The sequence below is a fragment of the Perca flavescens genome, chromosome 7 (assembly GCF_004354835.1).
Source record: "Perca flavescens isolate YP-PL-M2 chromosome 7, PFLA_1.0, whole genome shotgun sequence".
In the NCBI taxonomy this organism is placed as follows: domain Eukaryota; kingdom Metazoa; phylum Chordata; class Actinopteri; order Perciformes; family Percidae; genus Perca; species Perca flavescens.
In genome coordinates, this window is record NC_041337.1 from 24,098,018 (window position 1) to 24,121,779 (window position 23,762).

The following is a 23,762-nucleotide window of genomic DNA, read 5'->3' on the forward strand; positions in this document are numbered from 1 at the left end:
ATTCCAAGGAATTTAAAACTTTAAAAAACTTTTTCCCCTGAGTTCATTTAGTTCTCATTGCTGAAGGTAACCGACTGAATATTAATTTGGTAAAATAGTTTTTTGCATCGGTTCAGAGCAAATAAAGGGATTTACAATAAATAGTCAAAGAAATGGAATCACATTACAATGTTGTTTTATTGACTTTGTCATAATTTCCATACTGCTTCGAAGATTGTATTATTACACCAAGATATTATTTAATCTAGTGCTTAAAATTTGTTGTAGCTGATGCATGTTTAGAGAGTTGCACGTTCGCATCAAGTGTCAACCTGAATAGCATCGTCTGTCTCATTGTTGCCAATAGCATGTATGAACAAAGGCAGCTATGAACTCAACATGGCATGCTATTTAAATGCTTATATTTTAATGGAATTTATGAAAAGGAACCCAAAGTTTGATTCATTCTTAATACATTTTAGTTGAATGTAAAAATATTTAGGATTCTGTTGGAGCTACCCAAATCTGAAAACGTATAGTGCCCATAATAATAGCAGGTTACTTGAGGAAGGATATTGTGATTATTTTTTCACTACCTGTTTTAATCAAATGTATTGGAGAAAAGGGGAAAGTAAATGCAATAAATGGGCTTTCCCTTGTTGTCAGTGATGACAATTACAAGTCGATGTCTTCTCAGATGAAAAATTCCGTATTCTTTTCTAAGTGGGTATTCACCAACAGGATGTCACTATATGTTCACTTTTTACTGCAGTCTTTGGCTCTTGTCCACCGCCTGCACAGTGTCGTAGGTGTCATGAACTAGTTTGAAGCTTTTTACATTTTGCCTCTTGATCACACCACTACCACTTCACAAATGTCTTGTAAATCTTGGGACGTTTCTTACCTCCACTCTGAGAAATTCATATAAATGATTTGTCTTTCTCTGCAGATGATGACAGTGAACCCATCTTGGGGCTTTGGTTTGAAGAGACAATTTCGCCCACCAAAGACAAAGTCGCTCCCCCACCCCCTCCACCCCCCCCACCTCTGGAGACCTCTCCCAGACTGAAGAGCCCCAGCAAGCAGAATCCAAGTGAGAATGGCAACATTTTAGCTGGCCGCAAAGACCCCGAACTGGTGAGGACTGACAACATGCAGACTAATGCTCCAAAATAACATTTTGCGTAAACGCCACATGTATTTATTTCTTATGCTAGCATACCTGTCATTATGTCTATACTAACAGCTTATGAAAGTTTTAATGTGACAACCCCTAATTCTTTGTTCCTATAGTTCCTCAGTTTAGCTTCCAGCATTCTGAACTTCATCACCACCGCAATGCTCAAGTCCAGGAACAACTTCATCCGCAACTACCTGAGCGTGTCTCTTACAGAGCAGCACATGGCTACACTAGCCAGCATCATCAAAGATGTGGACAAAGATGTCAAAGGTACGCCGGAAAAAATGACTGCTTATCATTCAAATTATTTAAACTTTTTACCCTAATTTCTTTTTGTTGGCTTGGTAACTAATGAAGGGTGTAGCCCTTAATTGGTAGACAACAATGCATGCTGCTAGGATTAATGCATTTTGTTCTTTTCAGGATCCTCAGATGAAGTGTTTTCTTTAGCTCTGTATCACTTCAACCACACCCTGGTAACATCAGATCTTCCATCCCCGGCCCTGCAGGTAAGAATCATTTTTTTGTTACGCCAGTATGTTGTTCACCAGCACCAAAAATCTCTGTGAGCAGCTTATATTAACGAGCCTATTATTTATGAGTTGTTTATTCAATGTCACAAAAGTATTGTTGTATCTCTTGTAATTCCCAGAGCACCCTTCTTCAGCAGTTAGGTGTTGCGCCATTTTCAGAGGGTCCCTGGCCCCTGTACATTCACCCTCAGTCACTATCCGTGCTCTCCAGACTTCTTCTCATATGGCAGCACAAAGCAAGTGTGCAAGGGGAGCCAGATGTACCTGAGTGTATGAAGGTCTGGGAAAGGTATGGCAACCATTGCAAATCTCATCTGCCTCATTTGTACAATGGACTGGTTTAAATTGTCCCTTGATGCTGCCACCCTAACACATTGGATATCGGTTAGTTACACACTGTTGTACGCTTCGACTGAAAATAATGGCAGTATTTGTTTTATTAGTTTTTCTACCTTTCTTCTACTTCTCTAATAGATTTTTGGGAACTTTGAAGCAGCACACTATCCAGGGTTCTGTGCCTGGAGAAGACGACCTTAATGTAGAGCACCTCCAGCTCCTGCTGCTCCTTTTCCACAATCTGTCAGAACGTGGTCGGCGGTCAGTCCTGACCCTGGTCACCCAAGCCATCACTGAAGTGGCTCAGAGCAAAGATTCTCAGCTGAAGGCAGTGCCCCTCAACCTGGCCCGCCTGTGTCTGGTTTTTGACTACCTGCTGCGGCACTACTCCAAGGCGCCCTTGTACCTTTTTGAACAGGTTTGAACTGCTTTTTTGTTTTAATGGTGCTTGTCCTGATGCCAAATTGCACATATTAGGTGTAGTTCTATTTCATTTGTATATGTGTTACTTTATTTTTTACTTTTCAACTAAAATGCAGTCCAGCAAATGCATTCATTTAATAATTCACCAATCCAGAGCAACCTTAAAGATCCCATCCTGAATATCACATAAGGCTCCTTTGGGTATAAGAATATCTTCACACACTTTTCCAGTGAGTTCCTTTGGAATAGCTATTTGCTTGCACACCTTGATAATACCACAAAGTCACATATTATCTATGGTTTCAAGATTTTTTTTTTTTTAGTTATTTTGATTCAGTTGCCCCACCTATAGGAGTAACGTGACAGCCAAACAAAGTGGTAGTATAAATCATCTTTATTCTAATGCTGAATCGTTGAACAAATGTGTGTAGCACTGTGATGACAGGATATTTAGCTTATCTCTATCGTGAATATTATTTATAGGTGCAGTATAACCTCCTGACCCCACCATCCACCGGGCCAAGTTCTGTTCAGGAAGGTGGCAAACGCAGCGGGCTCCCACTTTACTATGGATTCAAAGAGGTGGAGGAGAACTGGGCCAAACACTGTTCAGCAGGTAGGATCTATGAAGAAAAAGACAGGACAATAGGCATACAAATTAACCAGTTGCTTGGACTGTCTTTTTCATATTTGTTTTTTAGCATAAACAAAGATTATCTGTGCACAGGTTGTCTAATTGCCGTCTAACTCACTAGTGGTTGTTTCAAGTAGGGGTGTAACGATACATCGATCTGGATTCAATCCTCAATGATCCAATATTATCGATACATTTTTAAGATACACCTATCTCAACTTATGTTTTATTTCAGTGCTTATTTCCTCTCAAGCCATTTACTGAAGTTTATTGAGTCTTATAAAACCTTTATCCCGTGCCATTATGTTGAACTAACTGGGTAAAAAAAAAAAAGAATTCTATAGAACCTCAGCAACTTTCACAAAGGTATTTCATATGGTCTGTGTTCTTGTCTTATTTGTAAAGACAATGTGGCAATGGTGGTACTAGATGAGAAAATAATATTCTATTTTCATGCATTTCATCCTTTCTTAGATTCAAATGTTCAGCCCAAATTCTACTGTGTTCTGTCCCCTGAGGCATCTGAAGATGATATCACCAGACTGGACAGCAAGGTGAGACTTTGACCTCTAATAGATGAATTAATAGTAAATAAGGGAGAAAAATGATCACTGTATTAAAACCTAACTTTTTTTTTGTTTTTGTGGTAGGTCTTTCCAAAGCTGTTCAATGGAGCAGTTAAATATGATGAACTGTATGCGTGGCTCATCTCACTCCTGGTGGCAGGCTCTCAGTTTGACACAGCAAAAAGACAGGAGAACAAGCCAGTCACTCCTATGGTGAGAACACACCTCATGAACAAAACCATGAACTGTGGAAAAAGGGTAAACAAGGCCTCGATGCCGGTGACATCACAGGATGGTTCAAACGGCAGTAAGCACCTGTTGCCTGCAGTGCTTTAAGATCCCAAATCTTTGGGGCTTCACCTTTTTTAATTATCATTCACTTACAATATTTGAAATTGCATGAGTGCAGTTGCTTACCTCCATGACCAAGTCTGTTCTTCTTTAATGTGCTTCAAATAAAAGCCTTCCAGTTGTTTGATTTCGAAAGCAGCAGTCTTCAGCCCTGACATCAACTGAGTGCGGATTAGAAAACGGTTCATATTTGTTTGTCACCCTGCACAGGAGGCATGCTCCCTTCAGTACTACTTCCTGATACTGTGGAGGATCCTGGGTGTTTTACCACCCTCAAAAGCCTACATGGAGCAGCTAAAGACTGGCTGCACCGATCCCAGTGAGAGTGACATCCTGCACACACTGCGATGGTCCTCACGTCTCCGGGTCTCTACCTACGTAAATTGGATCAAGGTCTGTTCACACCTGAAATCCTACAGAAATCTAATTGGCATGATAGATGCCCAAAAAAATAACTGAAAAACTTCGAAAATTTTACATTTGTTTTTGTTTCATGGCCAATGTCAAATCTAATAGGTTCATCATCACTTTACTCAATCTACTCATAATTGTTTTACAAATTCAAACAAATCTGTTGACATTGGATGCTGCTGATTAGTATTAATAAAATGACTGACGACTTGATTTCTGATTTACACAATGTACTGTACTGTGTCCTTAATCCTGTAATGTGACACATTAAGTCCTTTTTCATTATTGTTTATTTTGATGTATGACTATGCCCGTGTCATCACTAACAGGAACACTTGGTGAAGCAGGGAATGAAAGCAGACCAAGCAGCCTCTCTGGTTGAGATGACGGTTGCTAAGTGCAGCACCGTTAAATATGACGTGGAGCTAGCAGAGGAGTACATTGCCAGACAGGTAACGATTAAAACGTAATCATTGTTGACCTTTGTATCAAAACTAAGTTTTGAGCACAACTGTCACTCTTTAATGACTTGTTTCGGTTGCAGATTTCTACCTTCTCCAGTGTAGACCCGAACGCCATCCTTCCACTTGATCAGTTACCCTCTCTACAAGCCATTTATACACTGGATGCAGTCATCTCTAAAGTGCAGGTTTCCCTCGATGAGCATTTGTCCAAGGTTGCCATTGAGGCAGACGCCCACAAGTCATCTGAGGTCACAAAGAACCTACTGCCTGCCACACTACAGCTCGCCGACGTTTACACAGCATTTACAAGGTGAGAAAGGGATCATTCTTGCTTCTGCACTTCTTCACACTGAACATTAGACAAGCTTGTCTAGGTCATGCATTAGGTTGAGCAAGCTGGGATGTCAGGATATCATTGAAATAACTGCAGGGTTTATTTAAATATTTATTTTATATATATCTTCTGGATAAAGCTGATACACGCTTGACAATTGTGTCCCTGTTTTTGTGTGTATCTCATCCCTGACTTAAGGGTTTTGAAAACAGAGACATTAAAACTACAGAGGACGGGACATTTTTTATTTTATTTCATCACTTCCTTTACTGTAGAGCTTTCATGCTGCCATTTTGCAAAGAGAACAGCAGTCTATTGCACGCACTAGGCCAAACAGTATTTTCCAAGAGATAAATCCAAAAAGAAAATAAGGGTGTGTTAAGGTGTTTGTTTTACATTCATTTTACATTCACCTGTTGGTGTTTACCTGTAAACTTGCTTCAAACCTAAAAAAATAAGGCTTAAGCTGTAAATGATGAATCTGTTTATCCTAATAAAAAGGATTAAACCAAACTTGTCATGACCAGGTCTTACTTACTAATGAACATCCCAGACGAAGGGGAGAACAAGCTTACAGATGCCAAGCTCCAAGGTTATGCTGCAGTTCTGTCTATTGGCTCCACCCGCTGCAAGGCCAACCTGCTGGGTATGTGAAATAATAACTCAAGAACAAAGTTGTGAAACGGTTCATTCACTTTTTTTTGTACACTCAGTTTTAACCTGAACTTTTTTTACTGAAACTTCACAGGTCATAGTATTATGCAGAACCTACCATCGGCTGTACAGACAATATGTGAGACTTGGAACGGCATCCACACCAATGAATTCCCCAACATTGGCTCATGGGTACGAGGATAAAGTTGTTGCTTATGGTTCAGTTTGACTCTGTCACTCTTTGTAAGCACTTTTATAAAGGGTAGTAGGCAATTTAATCACCATTTAGTGTTTTTTGCCACTATTAGTCTGCCTTGAAGAATGATGTGTAAATTTAACATTTTTTGTACCACCCACTCCTACTCCAATCCTCAAGATAAAGTCAAAATTGTACATCCTAACACTCTGCTGCTGACTCTGGCTAAGCTGTGTACAGAACAACTACATTTCTTTGTTGATGTGGTTTTGTTGGTCTCTACGCAGCCTTAAGATTTTCAGTGTCTTTTTAAACTTACCGTTTTAAACATAACAAATGAGTTATGTACTCTCCTATCTATCTGATTTGAATTAATTATAAGCAGCTAATTGAGAGTATGCATCTTATCTAAATAAGATATATCTACCTTAAAGCATTTAATAAACAAAGATATATCCAATATAATTATAAAAAAATCTTAAGGTATAGATTTTACCCATATTGACATGTCATTAAAAAAACATTGTACCAGCAAATATGAGACCATTAACTCATGTTTTTCTTTCTCAGCGAAATGCATTTGCCAATGATACCATTCCATCAGAGAGCTACATCAGTGCCATCCAAGCAGCTCACCTGTGCACATTGAGTTGTCAGTCCTTGCCTCTGGCCTCTTCTCTTAAACACATCCTGCTCTCTTTGGTTCGCCTCACTGGCGACCTCATTGTGTAAGTGCTTGTCCAATCCTATTTAAAATCTGAGTCATTTAACATATAACAAGTATGTGAGAAGTCAAATGTATTCATGAAAACCTGAAAAATTCAGTTAATATTGCTGCATATTTGTCTCCTCAGCACAGAGGAGCTGAAGCCTTCACAGGTTGTGCGCACTTTGCTGCCCCTCCTCCTGGAGAGCAGCACAGAGAGTGTGGCTGAGATCAGCAGCACATCACTGGAGCGCATCCTCGGCCCATCAGAGTCAGACGCCTTCCTAGCCCGCATCTACGAGCGTTTGGTCACCGGGTGTTACAACATAATAGCCAATCACTCAGACCCCAACAGGTATGCCATGTGTGACATGATCATTCGTTTAACCTACATTAAAAATATATTTGTTATTAACATCAAAACACTATGTGGTATGAAACAGGTGTTTGTAGAGCTGAACCCACAGAGAATAACGCCTCACTGTGCAGTTCTGCACAGCTTTTAGCCTATTTTAGAATATTGTCTTTATTTACTTGCCTACACATTTATTGTTTGGTTGAGTTTAATGCTCTTATCAATATTTGATCTCTTTTTAGTGGTTTGGATGAGTCTGTCCTTGAGGAATGCCTTCAGTACCTTGAAAAGCAGCTTGAGAGCAGTCAAGTCCGTAAGGCCATGGAAGAGTTCTTTTCATTCAGGTATTTACTCAACTGACAACACAGGCTGCATTATTGCACATTTATACTGCTACTTTGCTTATTTTGTGTTCCTTTTTTCCAGTGGTGAGCTCGTCCAGATAATGATGGCAACAGCCAACAAAAGTTTATCAGAAAAGTTCTGCAACAGGGTGCTGAAATTCTTCACCAAGCTTTTCCAACTCAGTAAGTCTATTGTTCATTTCAATCAAGAAAAGCTAGCAAAAAGCTGTGGTATGCTTAAAATGGACTGATTCGTACGAATTGTTCTCTGACCACATGTAATGGCAAAAGTGTTAAGTGGCCACATTTGAAGGCAGAGTGAAAAGCCTGTTGTCAGAGGTGCATTTGACAGAAATACTTCTGCACACCAGGCCTATTCTGATGTCGGAAAGGTGTGGGGGACGGGTTTCAGACACTGTCCGATGGCCAACAAACACTTTGTTTGAAGCATACTGACCTCCTTTAAAAAATAAATAAATAAATAAAATCAAATATGAAATCTTAAAAACTACAGATTCATCAGATTTTTCAATAAGCCTAAATCTAATGGTGATGCTGTCGTTCCCAGCGGAGAAGAGTCCAAACCCCAGCCTGTTGTGTCTGTGTGGCTCTCTGGCCCAGCTGGCCTGTGTGGAGCAATCTCGTCTGCAGTCCTGGCTGACTCGAATGACGGCCACCCCGCCAAAGGACTCTGAGCAGCTGGAAATAGTGCAAGAAAACCGACAGCTCCTGCAGGTGCTAACCACTCATATTGTGCGTGACAACAGCCAGGTGGGCGAAGGAGTGTGCACTGTCCTCCTCAGCACACTCATTCCCATGGCAACAGACATGCTGGCCAATGGTGATGGAACAGGCTTTCCTGAGCTCATGGTCATCATGGCAACACTTGCCAGCGCAGGACAGGGGGCCGGTCACCTGCAACTGCACAGGGCAGCTATCGACTGGCTGACCAGATGGTAAGAATTAAGTTTCACATACGTGCTGTTGCCTTATTAAATTTACATCAGGCAAGATTTATTTTTAGCATCAGTACGTGGGCTAAAGTCACCAGAGAAGTTGCTTGGTAAAAAGACTCAGATTACCAATAGCCATTATCAAACAGCAATACAGTCTTAAATGTATGAATATTCATTTTAAAAATTAGTCAAATTTTTCTCTGCAGCAAAAAGTATTTAACACAGAAGAATGTCGTGGAAAAAGTGAGCACAAACATATCCCAAGGAAAGGTAAGTTTCTATATTTATCAGTATAATTCACCAGTTTATAGAAGTGCCTCATTTTGACTTCATCTAGGTGTAATTCCATTTTAAAGACTTGCATTAGCATTTCTGAAGGGAGTTATTAGGATTTTTAACCATTAACTCTCAAGTAATTCATGTGCACCTGTTCCTTGATTTCAGCACGCCAGCATGCTGGAATGCTCGTGCCACATCATCTCCTATCTGGCTGATGTGATGAATGCCTTGCGGCAAAGCAGTGGCCAAGGCACCTCAGCACTGCTGATGGAGGGAGAAGAGAAGGCCATGGAAGTGGACTCGGACTGGGTGGAGGAACTTGCAGTAGAGGAGGATGATTCCCAAGCAGAGGACTCTGTGAGATCTCATCCCTTTATGTCTCCTTTTATGTCTATCCTCTTGAAACAGGGCCAATCTCAGGAATATAGCATGTAGAAAAACAAGATGTTGCTACAAACCCGGTGTAAACCACTTGCCCCAGAAAGCGGCGTTTTCCTGCTGCAGGTTGACTTACAAGTAAAATACCTCTGGTTGAGGTGCATAATATCCACCTCACACACTGTCCAGTAGAACAAAGATAACATATCATTTTATTAAAAATATAAAGTTTTACTTTCACACTAATTTCCCAAGGCAATGTTGACCATTGTCTTTATCCAGATGCCAGGAATTCTGCTTGGGCTAAATGGAACAATAGATTTTAACATGTTTGTCATTGTTTGACAGGATGAGGACTCCCTTTGCAACAAACTCTGCACCTTCACTATTACTCAGAAGGAGTTCATGAACCAGCACTGGTAAAGAGAAGTTTATTGTTCCCTGTGATTTTGGCTTTATTCTTGAATGAAACCAGGGGTTGTTTCTTTCTTATAATCTTTTCTTTTTTCTTTAAACTTTATTTACACACGTAATCTCAAGAGACACCTGTTTCTTGAACAAGTTAATGGACTTTATAGGTCTTTTGGTACAAACTACAAGGCACCTGAAAATAGATATGTCTCCCATGAACCCTTTCATAATTTAGAATATAGAGGGTTATAAAGATCTTACATACAATAGATTTATATGAATCAGAAAAGTTATTGCCATTTTATTAAAAACAATGGAAAGAAGACAACTTCACACCATTGACATTGCGAAGAAACAATACACACAATTATGTTCATGTTATATAGTTTAATGTTATGTAGATGAAAAGAAAATTAACAATTATCATTGTGTTTGGTTGCTTATAGTGATGTTGACTCTACTTACAATACTGATTCAACTGCTTAGTTTTGATTTCTTAACACTTGAACATGCCTTAATGCAACAAAAGATTTGTAGTCTTAACTAAAGTGTATAGCAGCATCTTGAAGGTTTTTGTTATGTGCATTCTGTCATGCACATACACAGATGAGATTTAGATATTAGTGTGTTAAAATGCCTTAATGTCGAAATATGCAGGTGACATTTTGTCATGACAGAATAGTTTATGTATTATACATAGTCTTGTCCTGTTCATTTTTATTCTGCAGGTACCACTGTCACACCTGTAAGATGGTGGATGGGGTAGGTGTGTGCACAGTGTGCGCCAAGGTCTGTCACAAAGACCATGAGATCTCCTATGCCAAATATGGCTCTTTCTTCTGTGACTGCGGTGCCAAAGAGGATGGCAGCTGCCAGGTGAGACCGAATACCTCAGGTCATCATGGAAAGAGAACAACAGCGGTAACTTTGGCTTGCAAGTCATTCCCCCATTGACTTCCATCCAGTCATTTCATTTGGTCAGGGTTATAGCTAGCCCACACACGTGGCCAGAAAGTGAGAGAAATCATGTCTGTTAACATTTTGTTTACTGAAAATTCCAGCTTTCCTAGTTAATCATAAATAATTGACTTTTGAATGTGCATGTGATTAACAAACCATCAACTACATTTTACCTTCAGTTTACTGTTAATTAATTTAATTTGAAGTACAATAGATCTTTTGCATTATTTCTTTGTGTTTGCAATGTTTGCTTCTTTTGTGTCAGTCTTGTAATAGCAGTAGCTCATAATAGTTTAAGAAAATATAGTGAATGTATATGGTATTGGCATGCAGCAAATTCTAATTATCAATACAGTGATATCAGGAATCTTGACAATCCATGATTTTTGTTTACCTTTGGAGGCAGTTTAGATAAAGTGTACATCCATCCAACCAGCACCATCTCTCTGACCTTCCTTTTGACTAACTATATACTCCACAATGTGGAGGAGCTAGTAAAGTGAAGACAAAAGCAGGTTATCTGAATTGTAGAGAAGTTAAACGTGGTACGTAAAGATGGTATATGCATGCACATATCAACAATGTTGCTGTTCTCACTGTTTGTGTTCTACCATCCGCAGGCCTTGGTCAAACGCAGCCCCAGCAGCGGCATGGGCTCCACCCTGAAAGAGTCTTCTGCCTTCCAGAGTGAGCTGCGTATGCCCGACAGTGCTATCCGCCACCAGAATGCCTCGCCCTCCGACAAGGGCAAGGTCACCATCTGTGATGGCAAACCTGGTGATGAAGACAAACCTAAGAAGAGCAGTGTGTGCAAGAGCATTGAGGGCTGCCAGGAAGAGCTGGTATCACAAGTGGTGAGAGAAAATATGTTTCATCTATTCTGAGTTTGCAAGTCTCTGTCTGTCATGTTTTTTTTTTTGCTGAAGACTTAAAGGACTTGCACTCCTTAATGCAGAGATATTTTACATTATTACATTACATGTCATTTAGCTGACGCTTTTATCCAAAGCAACTTAGAATTGCTACATATGTCAGAGGTCACACACCTCTTGGTTGATGTATTGCGGTGGGAATCGAACCCAGGTCTCCCACACCAAAGGCATGTGTCATATCCACTGCGCCATCACCTCCATCATTGAGTCATTGTGTGACTCAAGCTTTTGGCTCTCTTTCTCCACAACAGATGGGATCATCCACTGCAGCAGTCATACTAGAGATGCTCATGTTTCTCATGGAAGCCATCCAGACCAACTTCCAGCAGGCATCAGCAGTGGGAAGCAGCAGCCGGGCTCAGCAAGCACTCAATGAACTGCATACTCAGGACAAAACTGTGGAGATGACTGACCAGTTAATGGTATGAAGACCTGTTTAATTTAGAGTGGATAGAAAAACCACTTAGTTTCTTCAATTCATTTCTGTAAATCCTATCAGAAACTTCATTGTATATAATAATATGTATGTAAATTGCTGCACTTTTCCTCAGGTGCCCACACTCGGCTCTCAGGAAGGGGCTTTTGAGAATGTGAGGATGAACTACAGTGGTGACCAGGGACAAACTATACGCCAACTCATTAGTGCACATGTCTTGCGTCGTGTTGCCATGTGTGTCCTGTCTTCACCCCACGGCCGCCGCCAGCACCTTGCAGTCAGCCATGAAAAGGGGAAGGTAAGCTTCACAAACCAGTAGGCTGAATTCTGTGATAACGATATTATTATTATTATTATTATTATTATTATTATTATTATATCAATATAATACAAAAAAAGCTTGAGTGGACAATTTTATTTAGATTTGAAATTTCCAATTGAATTTATTTCTGTGGGGAGTTTGATATACCTTAATGAGTTACGTGTGGAATGGTGATTCTACATGGTTGGAAATACCTGTTAAATTCTAGCAGACACCCTTAATCATCATATCATTCTTGACATTAAAAACAATGTCTGCTGTCAACATATTAATATTGACATTTGATAGATTTTAATATAAATTTAAATTAAAGTAACATTTCGGCTGGGTTTTTTATGTTATGTTTCATTGTGTTATGTTATTGCTTTTGTTATAATTGTCTAAATCAGCCATCACCAGTTTGCAGTCTTCTTTGTCCGAACACCCAATAACCCCATTTTCTCTCCATCTCCCTCTTTACAGATAACCGTTCTGCAGCTGTCCACTCTCCTGAAACAAGCTGACTCGAGCAAAAGAAAGCTAACACTGACCCGACTGGCCTCTGCTCCAGTCCCTTTCACTGTCCTCAGTCTCACAGGCAACCCTTGTAATGAGGATTACCTGGCTGTGTGCGGCCTCAAGGTCAGAAAGCCAGTTTCTTCTAAATTTAAGATTGTTCTGTTTTGGGTGTTTTCTAATCCCATGTGTGCAAATAAACCTATTAAAATGAAAATACTAGAGACAACAGTGTAGATATTTTTGCTTGTGAGGAAAGACCACTAACAAGTTACCCTAGATCATAATCACGGTAGAATTCATAGTAGATGTTGATGCTGAATAGCATGCCAAGTAGCTTTAGAAGCACTTTTTAAATGAATTGCTGCTATATACAGTAGGAATTTGGTATTTGACTGTTCTGTCTTTGTTGTTCTTTCATTTTTCCAAGGATTGCCATGTACTAACTTTCAGCAGCACTGGCTCTGTGTCAGACCATTTGGTGTTGCACCCACAACTAGCAACTGGCAACTTCATCATCAAAGCCATTTGGTTACCAGGCTCACAGACTGAACTTGCTATCATCACTGCTGACTTTGTCAAGGTATGTATACAGACAATAGACATTTTGTATGCACCCTTTAATAAGAGTATTGAGCTATTATTGGTGAGCTGATTAAAATTCTCCGTTGATTTCACACTCACAGGTACTAAACATGCGACTATGTTTATTCAGCTTTTTGCATGGTAAAAAAAAACGCTTAATACTTTTTTTCATTTGTCACCCTTGCCACACAGATTTATGACTTATCAGCAGATGCCCTGAGTCCTATGTACTACTTCCTGCTCCCAAGTTCCAAGATCCGTGATGCTACCTTCCTGTTCAATGAAGAGGGTAAAAACATCATCGTCATCATGTCTTCAGCAGGTTACATGTACACCCAGCTCATGGATGAATCCAGCAGTGCCCAACATGGCCCTTTCTATGTCACAAATGTATTGGAGATAAACCACGAAGACTTGAAGGTAAGCGGGATGTATACTTAGGCAATGGAATTATTCCCATAGAATTGTGTGACGTCGTACAAAATGTTATCACATAAACAGGAAAATATATGATTGTTTATTAAAAGAGTTTACACTATCGCGAGCTCTACAGCTGCTTTTATTATTTGGAATGTTTGATTAAGTGTTTGCACAACACTATAAATCAGTTTGAGGTTTCTTGAAAATGCTGAATGGCAGAAAGCAATAATGATAGGGCTGCAACTAACGATTATTTTAATAATTGATTAATCTGTTGATTATTTTTTTGATTAATTGAATAAAAACAAAACAAAAGCATTGATTTACATCAACTCAATACATACATACTTGTTTTAGTTAATAGTTGTGTAAAGGTAAGTAACCCAAATAGCAGAGACAGACAGACAGACAGACAGACAGACACTTATTCATTAAATTATTACCATCATTGTAGTAAGTGCAATTTAAGTTCATTTATACACCACACACTAATATATTTGTCAACAATAACTGATATGGGACAAAGCACATAATATATACGTGACAACAGATTGAAAAATAAATGGGCCAAAAAAGGCAAGTGAATAAAACAATGTCTTTAGTCTCTAGTCAAACTGTACCCCCCCTGCTTTATTACTCTTATTACCGAGCTAACGCTAGCTTGTCATGCTAGTCAGCTGGATAACGAGTAAACGGCAGCACCAGAAGAGCTACTGGAGAGACGTTACGTTCCTCACTTCAGAACGGAACAGAAGTAGGATAGTGTAGGTGACTAGTGACTTTAACCTGCTGTTGAACTCCCTTCCTCCTCATCAAGGACTCCAACATGTTTACGTTTTAGGGGCTGACTCATCACCGTGGTGTGCCCGTGCCATGCCGTGTCGCTTTTGCTTATCTTGCAATTAACACGTTTTTGATTTATTTAGTGTGAAATGCTCCCACACCTCGGATGACTTGGGTTGTACTGATTTCTCTGCCTCCGCCGTGTGTTTCAGAACAACGTTACGGGTCTCTCCGGTCTCTCTCCGTATTTCCTCTACCCCCTCTCTGCTCTTTTTTTCTTTTCTTTTGCTCCGCGCTGCTCCTCTGCGCTCAACTCAATTATTTTTTTTCTCCGCGACTAGGTGGCATAATAGTTGCGCGACACAACGAATCGATAATTAAATTCGTTGCCAACTTTTTTAGTAATTAAATTTTATGGATTTTATCGATTTGTTGTTGCAGCCCTAAATAATGAGGTCAATTCTTTCTGTGTGACTCCAGGATAGCAACGGGCAGGTAGCCGGCGGTGGTGTGTCTGTCTATTACTCCCATGTGCTTCAGATGCTTTTCTTCAGCTACAGCCAGGGAAAGTCTTTTGCCGCCACAGTGAGCCGCAGCACCACTGAAGTGCAAAGGCTCTTCCCCATCAACGTCAAAGGGTAACAATTCTGCCACAGTATACACAGTCTCTGGGAAATGTAATGGGTACCTGGACAAGCTAACTATGTCTCTGTCTCTCTCTTGCCCTCCTGCCTTCTTTAGCTCGAATGGCGGCAGCAGTAAGATTTCGCCTGCTCTGTGCCAATGGTCTGAGGTCATGAACCACCCAGGCCTGGTGTGCTGCGTGCAGCAGACAACAGGCATACCGCTTGTCATCATGGTCAAGCCAGACACCTTCCTCATCCAAGAGATTAAAACTCTGCCAGCCAAAGCCAAGGTAAGGGCCACTTACCGTACTGATGTGCAACAGTCATTAACAGGTTAGGACGTAGTAAATAGAACTTCTGCAATCAGAAACACTGACGTATAAAATGGACATAGGAAGACCCCCGTTAAAAGGAAAATAGTAAAAAGGATATGTATGCAATTCAAAGTTATGATAAAGAATTTTTGTATGTATACTACATACTATCGAATACCAATACATGTAATACAGGGAATAAGTAACACTTACAAAACATGATAACTAAGCCAGTCATTTCAGCAGTAATTGTGGAATTATGTATGTGTTTCCCTATCAAAAGTGTCGCTCATTCGTTTCAACTTAATTGCCATTTTTTAAGGTTAACATTAATTAATTTTCTTTTTTCCCCAGATTCAAGATATGGTAGCTATCCGACACACGGCCAGTAATGAGCAACAGCGTACAACCATGATTCTTCTCTGTGAAGATGGAAGCCTGCGAATCTACATGGCCAATGTTGACAACACCTCTTACTGGCTCCAGCCATCGCTGCAGCCCAGCTGTGGCATCAGTATCATGAAGCCGGTCCGCAAGCGCAAAGCTGCTGCTACTAGTGAGTGGAGTAAAATGCAATTATTTTTTTTATCACCAAAATTTAAGCAAATAGATCCCAACATACACTAAATGATAAACACACACAACTCTGAGCGTACAAGTGTGATCACCATACCTAGACAATGGCTGGTTATTTGCCAAAATGTCTGGTTAAAGTGGCTATATGTAACTTTCAGTTTGTGTTGATTCTAGCGGCCGCTTTCGACAAAAGCAGTAGTGTTTTTACCACACGTGCTGCCGTAAAGGTCTTTTCTTTCTGTTGCTTTATTGCCCACTGTATATTACTGAGTAAGCGTTACCAGGAGGTCATAGAGTCGTGATGAATATTTTGCTCTGCCTGAAAATCATTCATTTACAATAAGAGAATACGTATCAGATGCAGACGGTATCTTAGCCTACTTTGGATGTATCGTGAGCTAAACCGGGTACCACTGTCACTGTAATTTAATCTAGGCTATTTCATGAATGAAATGGACATATTACATACCATTCGGGGACATTTTTTAATCATTTACAATCACGTAATTGTCTCCATCTGTTGAAATTGACTCCGTTTCGACCGTGGTCTTTCACTTTCCCTTTTAGCTTTTCGTTGTTCTTTGTTTAATTTCCTTCTTTTCTGTGATGGTCCTGCCCCAGTATCAGTAACTACAGCAGATCACTTCTAAAATAAAATACAATTAAGCCTATATAAATAAATCTCCTGCTACCTTTTCCCTGCCTGGATACAATAACACAGGTGATACACCGAAATCTGGGACGCTTCATAATGTTTGCTCTGTAGCGCCGTCTAACTGCCGCAAATCATTTTTTGACTGAGAAAAATCTGACCCGGGCAGAGGCATTAATAAAAACTCTATAAAACTAGCGTTCTTTTCACTGTTAGTCTCGTTTGCTGTTACACGTCATTTATGATCATCAGATGGAACATTACACAGTTTCAGAAACATTTAAAAGTTGCATATAGTCACTTTAACCACCGGTGATATTTGAATGGTAAACCTTGCCCCAAACCTCGGTTCAATAATATTTCAATATCAATATCTCTGTTCTCAAGAAAGCTTGACTTTGTGGCTTTAGTTTTTTAGTTTCCACAAGTTAACATCAATGTCAAGGTGATGTTTATTATCAGTTTTCATTAAAATCTCTAAACACATGTAGTACCTTCACAGGATCATTCTCAGTGTACACAGTAGACCAGTAGACTCAAGCATTCACTGAAAAAAGTGAGGGATTCCGTTTCCCAGGAAATTCTTACTTACATAGCATATGACTGGTAAAATGTTAGAATTATAATGTAAGGATTTTACTTTTAGCTACCCGGACCTCCAGTCAGGTGACGTTTCCAGTGGATTTCTTTGAACACAACCAGCAACTGACAGAGGTGGAGTTTGGTGGCAATGACTTGTTGCAGGTCTACAATGGACAGCAGATTAAACACAGGCTTAACTCCACTGGGATGTATGTGGCCAACACAAAGGTAGGGACATTTTAATAAAATTATTCTGTGTTAGAAAGGGTGTGTTTTTATTTTGTAATACATTTTTACAAATTTGCCAACTGTGCTGGCGTAACAACTTTTTGTATGCACTGGTGTAAATAGTCTCACTTATATGAATCTTCTAGTATAGGTTCAAAAGTACTTAAACACTCTGTTGTACTGTATATGTGTATACATATGTAATCTACATGTCATCTGCCAGCACTAAGTGTGCGATTTAACATACACTGAGTAATCAAGCATTAGCATGCATCTAAACTAAAAAGATAATGGGACACATTAACCTGGACTTGACAATGGAGCTTTTTTGCTAAAACATCCTGAGGCCATACATACTAAACATGTTTTATACTGTAGTTGTACTGTTTTACTATCAGACACATTATCGTAAACCACAACAAATGTTGTCGTGATTCTGGTTGTTTCCTTCTAGCCTGGGGGATTCACTGTGGAAGCAGTCAACAACAACAGTTCAATGGTGATGACGGGCATGCGGGTGCAGGTCGGCACTCAAGCCATTGAGAGGGCTCCTTCCTATGTGGAGGTCTTTGGACGCACCATGCAGATAAACCTGACGAGAGCCCGCTGGTTTGACTTTCCCTTCACTAGAGAGGAGGCCCTGCAGGCGGACAAGAAGCTGTCTATCTTTAGTAAGAGCAAGAGTGCGGTGCAGTGATGACTGTTGGCGCTTACCCACTGCTAGTACCACTAGCCGCAGGAAACTGCGTTGTGTTGTTTTTGACTCTCGGCATGTGGCTGTTGCCACAGCCAGAAGACTAATTTAGTTTCAAAAGAAGCTGGAGGCACCAAAAAAAACACCGCTGGCTAAACTATTTAAAAATGACGGGTTTGTTCAGGACACCCCGTCTGTCACTAACAATGATGATGCAGGGATTAGTGATGATTCTCTCCGACCAATCAGTAGTCTGCAGGTTTTCACGTCACCTTTTGGTATCGCCTCTGCTCGCTTGGAACCTCGACGGAGGTGATACTAAAAAAAAAAAAAGTACCTGTCGGCAGGTACCAGGGACTTTTTTTCATAATGGAAAAGCAAAAAAGTCGAACAGGTACCACGTAATGGAAAAACGCCATACAATAAATGTGGCTACTTGTTGTTGATAACATCACCTCTGTTTATATCCATTTTATGTGGATTACCTTTTACTTCAGGAATCATTTTAGTCATTTTTGTAGCTTCTTGATGCAAGTTACAGGATTGAACTAAAAAAGTGACACTAAAAGCCCACCATACTGTGACATTTGAATGTGAATGAATCACAAATCTGTGTTCTTTCCATATCCATCCAACGTTTTAATACCAAGATTCCTATGAGTATTTTACTGCTAAATTTAAAAACAGCGGAAGTAAAATGTTAGCTTATTTATTGGTCCAAAATAACCAATCTCTGTCTCTGAACTTGCAAAACAATTAAAGTGCTCATATTATGCTTTTTGGCCTTTTCCCTTCCCTTTATAGTGTTATATATCTTTTTTGTGCATGTTTAATAGGTTTACGAAGTGAAAAAGCCCAAAGTCCACCCCAAAGGGTCTTACCATCTCCAACAGAAAACACTGTTCACAAACTGCTCCAAACAGCTCTATTGTAGTCCAGCCTTTACTTCCGTGACAAACGTGCGTCACTTTGTAACACGCTATAGTGCTCGCCTAGCTGCCAGCCTGGCACGCCCTCATACTCTGCTTCTGACTGGCTTGTAGTGCTTACCTAGCTACTGCACATGTGTGACTCCCAACAAAGATGGAACAGAAGTGAGATGCCTCACTCTGTAGCTAAAACAGAGAGCTCAACATACAGGGTGAAAAGAGGAGCTGCAGCAACAACAAAAATGTTTGTTTTTTTGTTTTGTTTTTTAAGTTAAACCATGTAAACCTATTCTGGTACAACCTCCTAAATACAATTATGAACCTGAAAATGAGCTTAATGTGAGCACTTTAAATAATTAATGAGCCTAATGCATTTGATGCAATAGCTAACCTCTCTAAGCAACATGGTGAGTGTGAGTATAAACAAAGTTAAAAGGAACAGCTCAGAGCAAAATAAGGATATTTATTTTGCTCTGAGCTGTTCCTTTTAACTTTGATCTCATGGAATTTGCTGCAGACTACTACAGTTTAATCTTCCTGTTCTTTTTAAAGTTGGAGCATCTGTTGACCCAGCTGGAGTCACCATGCTTGACTCAATCAAGATCTACGGTAAAACCAAGGAGCAGTTTGGCTGGCCTGAGGATCCACCAGAGGACTTCTCCTCTGCCTCGGTTAACAATGTCTGCAGTCCCAACCTCAACCAGGGCAATGGCACCTCTGATGGAGACATAGCCACTCCAACCACCACCAGTGGCACTGTGCTAGAAAGGTATGATCTTTCCTCTTCAGGGTTCATAAGGTCAACACAAGTTGTTGGCACTTACCCTTCTCAACCCCCTGTAGTTTAGTCAACCACACTAATGATCTGATGAGATAGTGTGACCATTTCTTTGACTTTTGATTGCCCTAGTTTGTGTCACTTTTATACTATTAAACTATCTTTTGTCTACACCGTCAGATTTTGCCGTACTGTTGTTATGTCTATCCTTTTTATTCCTGTGGTTATTGTTTTATGATTGGATTTTTATATGGTTTTACCTTGATATTAAAATACATTGATTTGACAGGTATTTATTTTGTTGGATCAGCTAAAACATTCCTGTGGTTATTTTATTAATAAACAGCTTCTCGATTGGTTTTGCAGAAAATAAACTAATATTATTAATAAATGTGATTTAAAAATAAATAAATATATGAATACTGTGATATATGTAATAGATTTTATCCATATTGCCAACTCCTCCTAGCATATCTTTACGCTTCATGAGTCCAGCTGTGTAGTCTTAACAATGGGGGTTTGTTCTCTTAAAAGTATTTAGTGCATGGCTATCATGATGTCATCTTTTCTTGCATGCTTCTCTTTTGTTCAATGAATCATTTAATTTCACTTGTTTCTTTCTGTGATCCTCACACTATATTTTTTGTTCTTTTTCTTTTGCTCCCAAAAATACAATAAAAAGTTGTGAAACTGAGTCCTTATCAACCTTGGACCGGTTAGTAACTGCCCTTTCTCTGCTTGTTTGTATGGTTTTGTGCATGTGTGCCAGTTTGTGTCCATGCCTGAGACTGTGAACATGCCATGCACCATCTCCACACTTGTAGAACAACAACAAAATTATTTTTTTCCTGAAAACATTTATTCTTGCATTCAGTGTTGTTTTGCCATTTAGATCAGCACAGACTGCAATAGGCTGTGAATTGTTTTTTTCTCTTTTGATTAGTTGATTTAAAGCAAAATGTGCAGTAGGAGCAGGGTTGATCTTCTTTCTTCATTTCAGGTTGGTAGTCAGCTCCCTTGAGGCTTTGGAGAGCTGCTTTGCAGTAGGTTCCTCCAGTGAAAAGGTAAACAGATTAACATCTTTTTCTTGGTTGCCTTTAAAAGTAAAACCATGCATGAATGAACGATCCTGTGTTAAACTTGCAGTTGCTTGTCTTTACGGAGCATTGTTGACTGCATGTTTTTAACTCTGTGTAGGAGAAGAATAAGGCTGCAGCACTGGAGTTGGCCACTCTACTCCTGTCCATGCCGACCCCGGCAGGTGTGCAGCAGCAGACCAAGGGACTTCTTGCCAGCCTGCACACCAGTCGAACTGCCTACCACAACCACAAGGTAAAAACAATCCCACGTGGTAGACTAGACTAAAGCATAACATTTTTTTTTTCCAAAATCATTTATATACTGTACAAATAACACTGATTATCAATAAAATGTTGTAAAAAAAATAAATAAAAAAGTAGTCAAATCATTTAATCAGTTCACATTACTATGAGTGAAAGATTACATGTGACATACAGTCATTTTAAGTGAGGAAGAGACAATCAGTGAGCCAGGGAAAATGGTGAACCACATCACAAATTTGTATAGGTGACATTGATGAACTTGGAATTATTATATATTTTTTTATTTTACATCAAGGAACCTCAGTGAACATAAGTATTGAAGAGTTGACCCTGTTTGAAGGAAATAAGCCAACATGGTTGTTTGGACATTTTACCTGAATAGTGTGCTATACAGCAGTGCATAAGAGTCAGTCAGTGCTTGTTCATTATTAAGCAACGGTTATTATTTTTAAATGTGTAACTTATAGAGCAGTTTGTTCAGAAACCCCACCCTTAGAATAATAATAGAAACTGAATTCTATAAAGTACTTTTAGGGGTTACATTTTTGGCTCATCCTAGATGTAACTTATGAAGAACTAATGCAACACTTATCTGCCTCCCTCCCTCTTATCAGGACCAGTCCTTGCTGAGTAACGCAGTGCAGTGTCTGAATAGTTGCAGCCGTGAGGGGAGGGAGCTCGACCCTGATGTTTTCCAGAGGCTCGTGATCACTGCCCGCTCCATTGCAATCATGAGACCCAACAACTTGGTGCATTTCACAGAAACAAAGTCTTTACACCATGACTCTGGTAAGAGGCTATTCTGCTGGTGACTAATGTTGCCCAAGGCTAGGGAATAGCAATGTATGTGTAAATGATTTATTTGGTTACATGATTACACTGTGTAACATGATTTCATGATTAACCGATAATGTCAAAAGAAGTTCTCTTGAACAACTGCTGGTTAAGATCACATTCTAAAGGGCTTGGAGCTAAATATCCTAAAAGTTTCAGATAAAACGTATTCATGTTCTTTTCTTCTTAACCTAGAAATGACAGAGGATGGGCAAAAACATGTGGATGGTGAAAGTTGTAATTTCATCACGCAGCTGATGAATAACTTCTGGAAGCTCCATGCCCTAAAACCAAAGAACGCCTTTCTTGCTCCTGCTTGCCTGCCTGGTAAGTTTAAACTTTGGGAACCCAAAAGTACACTGACTCAGTGTGAAATATATGTAGATAAACTTAATAAATAATGTGCTCCACTCACATTTCAATGTTTCGTAGAACATTCACACATAATGGTTACGGTCTAGGAGTACTAATTTGATACATGTACATTTGATGTACACCTAATTGAAAAACAGGCTCCTAGTATGTCAGTGTTTGTCTTCTCCTCTATCTAAGGCCTAACTCATGTGGAAGCAACAGTAAATGCCTTGGTGGACATCATCCATGCCTACTGCACATGTGAACTGGATTACATCAATGTTGCCTCCAAAATCTACATGCAAATGTTACTGTGCCCAGTAAGTATAGTACTTCTGTTGATCACTAGAATCATAATTCAATTGGCATTCAAGAAACAGTAAGAAATGATCATGATATAAAATCGCTATGACTAACAAATAATCATGGGATTTGACAAACTCAGGAAAAAAAAACAACATTATACCATATCTGTTTCCATTGTAACATTCTAACTGCTATCTTATTAATACATTTGTTTATTTAAGGCTATTCATAATCAGGAATCAGAAAATTACTTCTCAGTTAGGATTGGAACTGTTACATAGACTACTGTAATTAAAGGCAGTATAGACAAACTGTCATTCGTTGGGGTGGGTACCGAAACTCGGTGCCAATAGGGAACCGGTGCCGACGTAAATGGTAGTAACAAGACCGAATAAGAACGAAAGTTTCGGTGCCTCATTTCGGTGCCTGACTTTACACTACACCTGACAGCATGTAACGTTAGCCTACCTTTAGCTAGCAGCTGGATTAATCACGGTTAAAATGCTGACAGCTAACGTTAAACAGTGTAAAGTGTGACTGTATTTCACTGTGGAGGACTTCAACAGCGGGATGTAACAGTCTGCTCTGCAGCGCAGCAGCTGCCGTTGTCGCAATTCATAGATATACAATATGTTTATATGGTCGGAATTAAACAACACAGACGGTGCGTTCACTTGGAGCTGCCGTTGTCGGAATTAAACAACACAGACGGTGCGTTCACTTGCAGCTGCCATTGTCGGAATTAAACAACACAGATTCACTTAAAACTGGTAGCCTCGTGGTGCATTGACAGTAATTGTAAAATACCCTTTTCCCATCTGGGGTTCAACAGCAATTTACTGGTGAAATAAGTTATTATTGTTATAGTTATTACGTTATTATTAAATCTTTAATTTTGACCATGGCCATAGCAATAAACAACTCACTGACTGTTGTTTACTACCCTTATTTATTTATTATTTTTTTTAACTTTATTGAAAAGTACCGGTTCAGGCACCGTTTAGGCACCGGCACCGTTTTAAAAGTATCGATTTAGCACCGGAATCGAAAAAAAAACAAACGATACCCAACCCTAGTCATTAGGTAACCGTTCTGGATTCCATCTCATTTCAGGACACATCTG

At 39.6% G+C, this 23,762-nt stretch overlaps 1 protein-coding gene across 11 annotated transcripts in view; it reads left to right on the forward strand.

Annotated features, from left to right (window-relative positions):
- ubr4 (ubiquitin protein ligase E3 component n-recognin 4) overlaps window positions 1–23,762 on the forward strand; it is a 66,260-nt gene that overhangs the window by 14,048 nt on the left and 28,450 nt on the right. For 6 of the 11 annotated variants that reach the window (XM_028583763.1, XM_028583765.1, XM_028583767.1 and 3 more), the window contains 41 exons: window positions 929–1,116; window positions 1,273–1,429; window positions 1,583–1,668; window positions 1,812–1,981; window positions 2,167–2,446; window positions 2,935–3,067; window positions 3,560–3,639; window positions 3,736–3,864; window positions 4,213–4,395; window positions 4,743–4,865; window positions 4,958–5,187; window positions 5,739–5,857; window positions 5,960–6,057; window positions 6,632–6,789; window positions 6,916–7,122; window positions 7,365–7,466; window positions 7,549–7,649; window positions 8,035–8,422; window positions 8,629–8,692; window positions 8,867–9,058; window positions 9,428–9,498; window positions 10,219–10,411; window positions 11,071–11,304; window positions 11,634–11,804; window positions 11,934–12,116; window positions 12,603–12,761; window positions 13,066–13,218; window positions 13,413–13,640; window positions 14,904–15,061; window positions 15,165–15,339; window positions 15,718–15,919; window positions 17,238–17,401; window positions 17,856–18,072; window positions 19,577–19,793; window positions 20,485–20,517; window positions 20,803–20,866; window positions 21,000–21,134; window positions 21,760–21,934; window positions 22,175–22,306; window positions 22,532–22,653; window positions 23,753–23,762. The exon at window positions 23,753–23,762 is cut by the window's right edge and continues 102 nt beyond it. In XM_028583763.1, the coding sequence (XP_028439564.1) occupies window positions 929–1,116; window positions 1,273–1,429; window positions 1,583–1,668; window positions 1,812–1,981; window positions 2,167–2,446; window positions 2,935–3,067; window positions 3,560–3,639; window positions 3,736–3,864; window positions 4,213–4,395; window positions 4,743–4,865; window positions 4,958–5,187; window positions 5,739–5,857; window positions 5,960–6,057; window positions 6,632–6,789; window positions 6,916–7,122; window positions 7,365–7,466; window positions 7,549–7,649; window positions 8,035–8,422; window positions 8,629–8,692; window positions 8,867–9,058; window positions 9,428–9,498; window positions 10,219–10,411; window positions 11,071–11,304; window positions 11,634–11,804; window positions 11,934–12,116; window positions 12,603–12,761; window positions 13,066–13,218; window positions 13,413–13,640; window positions 14,904–15,061; window positions 15,165–15,339; window positions 15,718–15,919; window positions 17,238–17,401; window positions 17,856–18,072; window positions 19,577–19,793; window positions 20,485–20,517; window positions 20,803–20,866; window positions 21,000–21,134; window positions 21,760–21,934; window positions 22,175–22,306; window positions 22,532–22,653; window positions 23,753–23,762 (6,384 nt within the window). The remainder of the gene's footprint in view (window positions 1–928; window positions 1,117–1,272; window positions 1,430–1,582; window positions 1,669–1,811; window positions 1,982–2,166; window positions 2,447–2,934; window positions 3,068–3,559; window positions 3,640–3,735; window positions 3,865–4,212; window positions 4,396–4,742; window positions 4,866–4,957; window positions 5,188–5,738; window positions 5,858–5,959; window positions 6,058–6,631; window positions 6,790–6,915; window positions 7,123–7,364; window positions 7,467–7,548; window positions 7,650–8,034; window positions 8,423–8,628; window positions 8,693–8,866; window positions 9,059–9,427; window positions 9,499–10,218; window positions 10,412–11,070; window positions 11,305–11,633; window positions 11,805–11,933; window positions 12,117–12,602; window positions 12,762–13,065; window positions 13,219–13,412; window positions 13,641–14,903; window positions 15,062–15,164; window positions 15,340–15,717; window positions 15,920–17,237; window positions 17,402–17,855; window positions 18,073–19,576; window positions 19,794–20,484; window positions 20,518–20,802; window positions 20,867–20,999; window positions 21,135–21,759; window positions 21,935–22,174; window positions 22,307–22,531; window positions 22,654–23,752) is intronic. The other 5 variants (XM_028583771.1, XM_028583773.1, XM_028583768.1 and 2 more) reach the window with 3 other exon arrangements.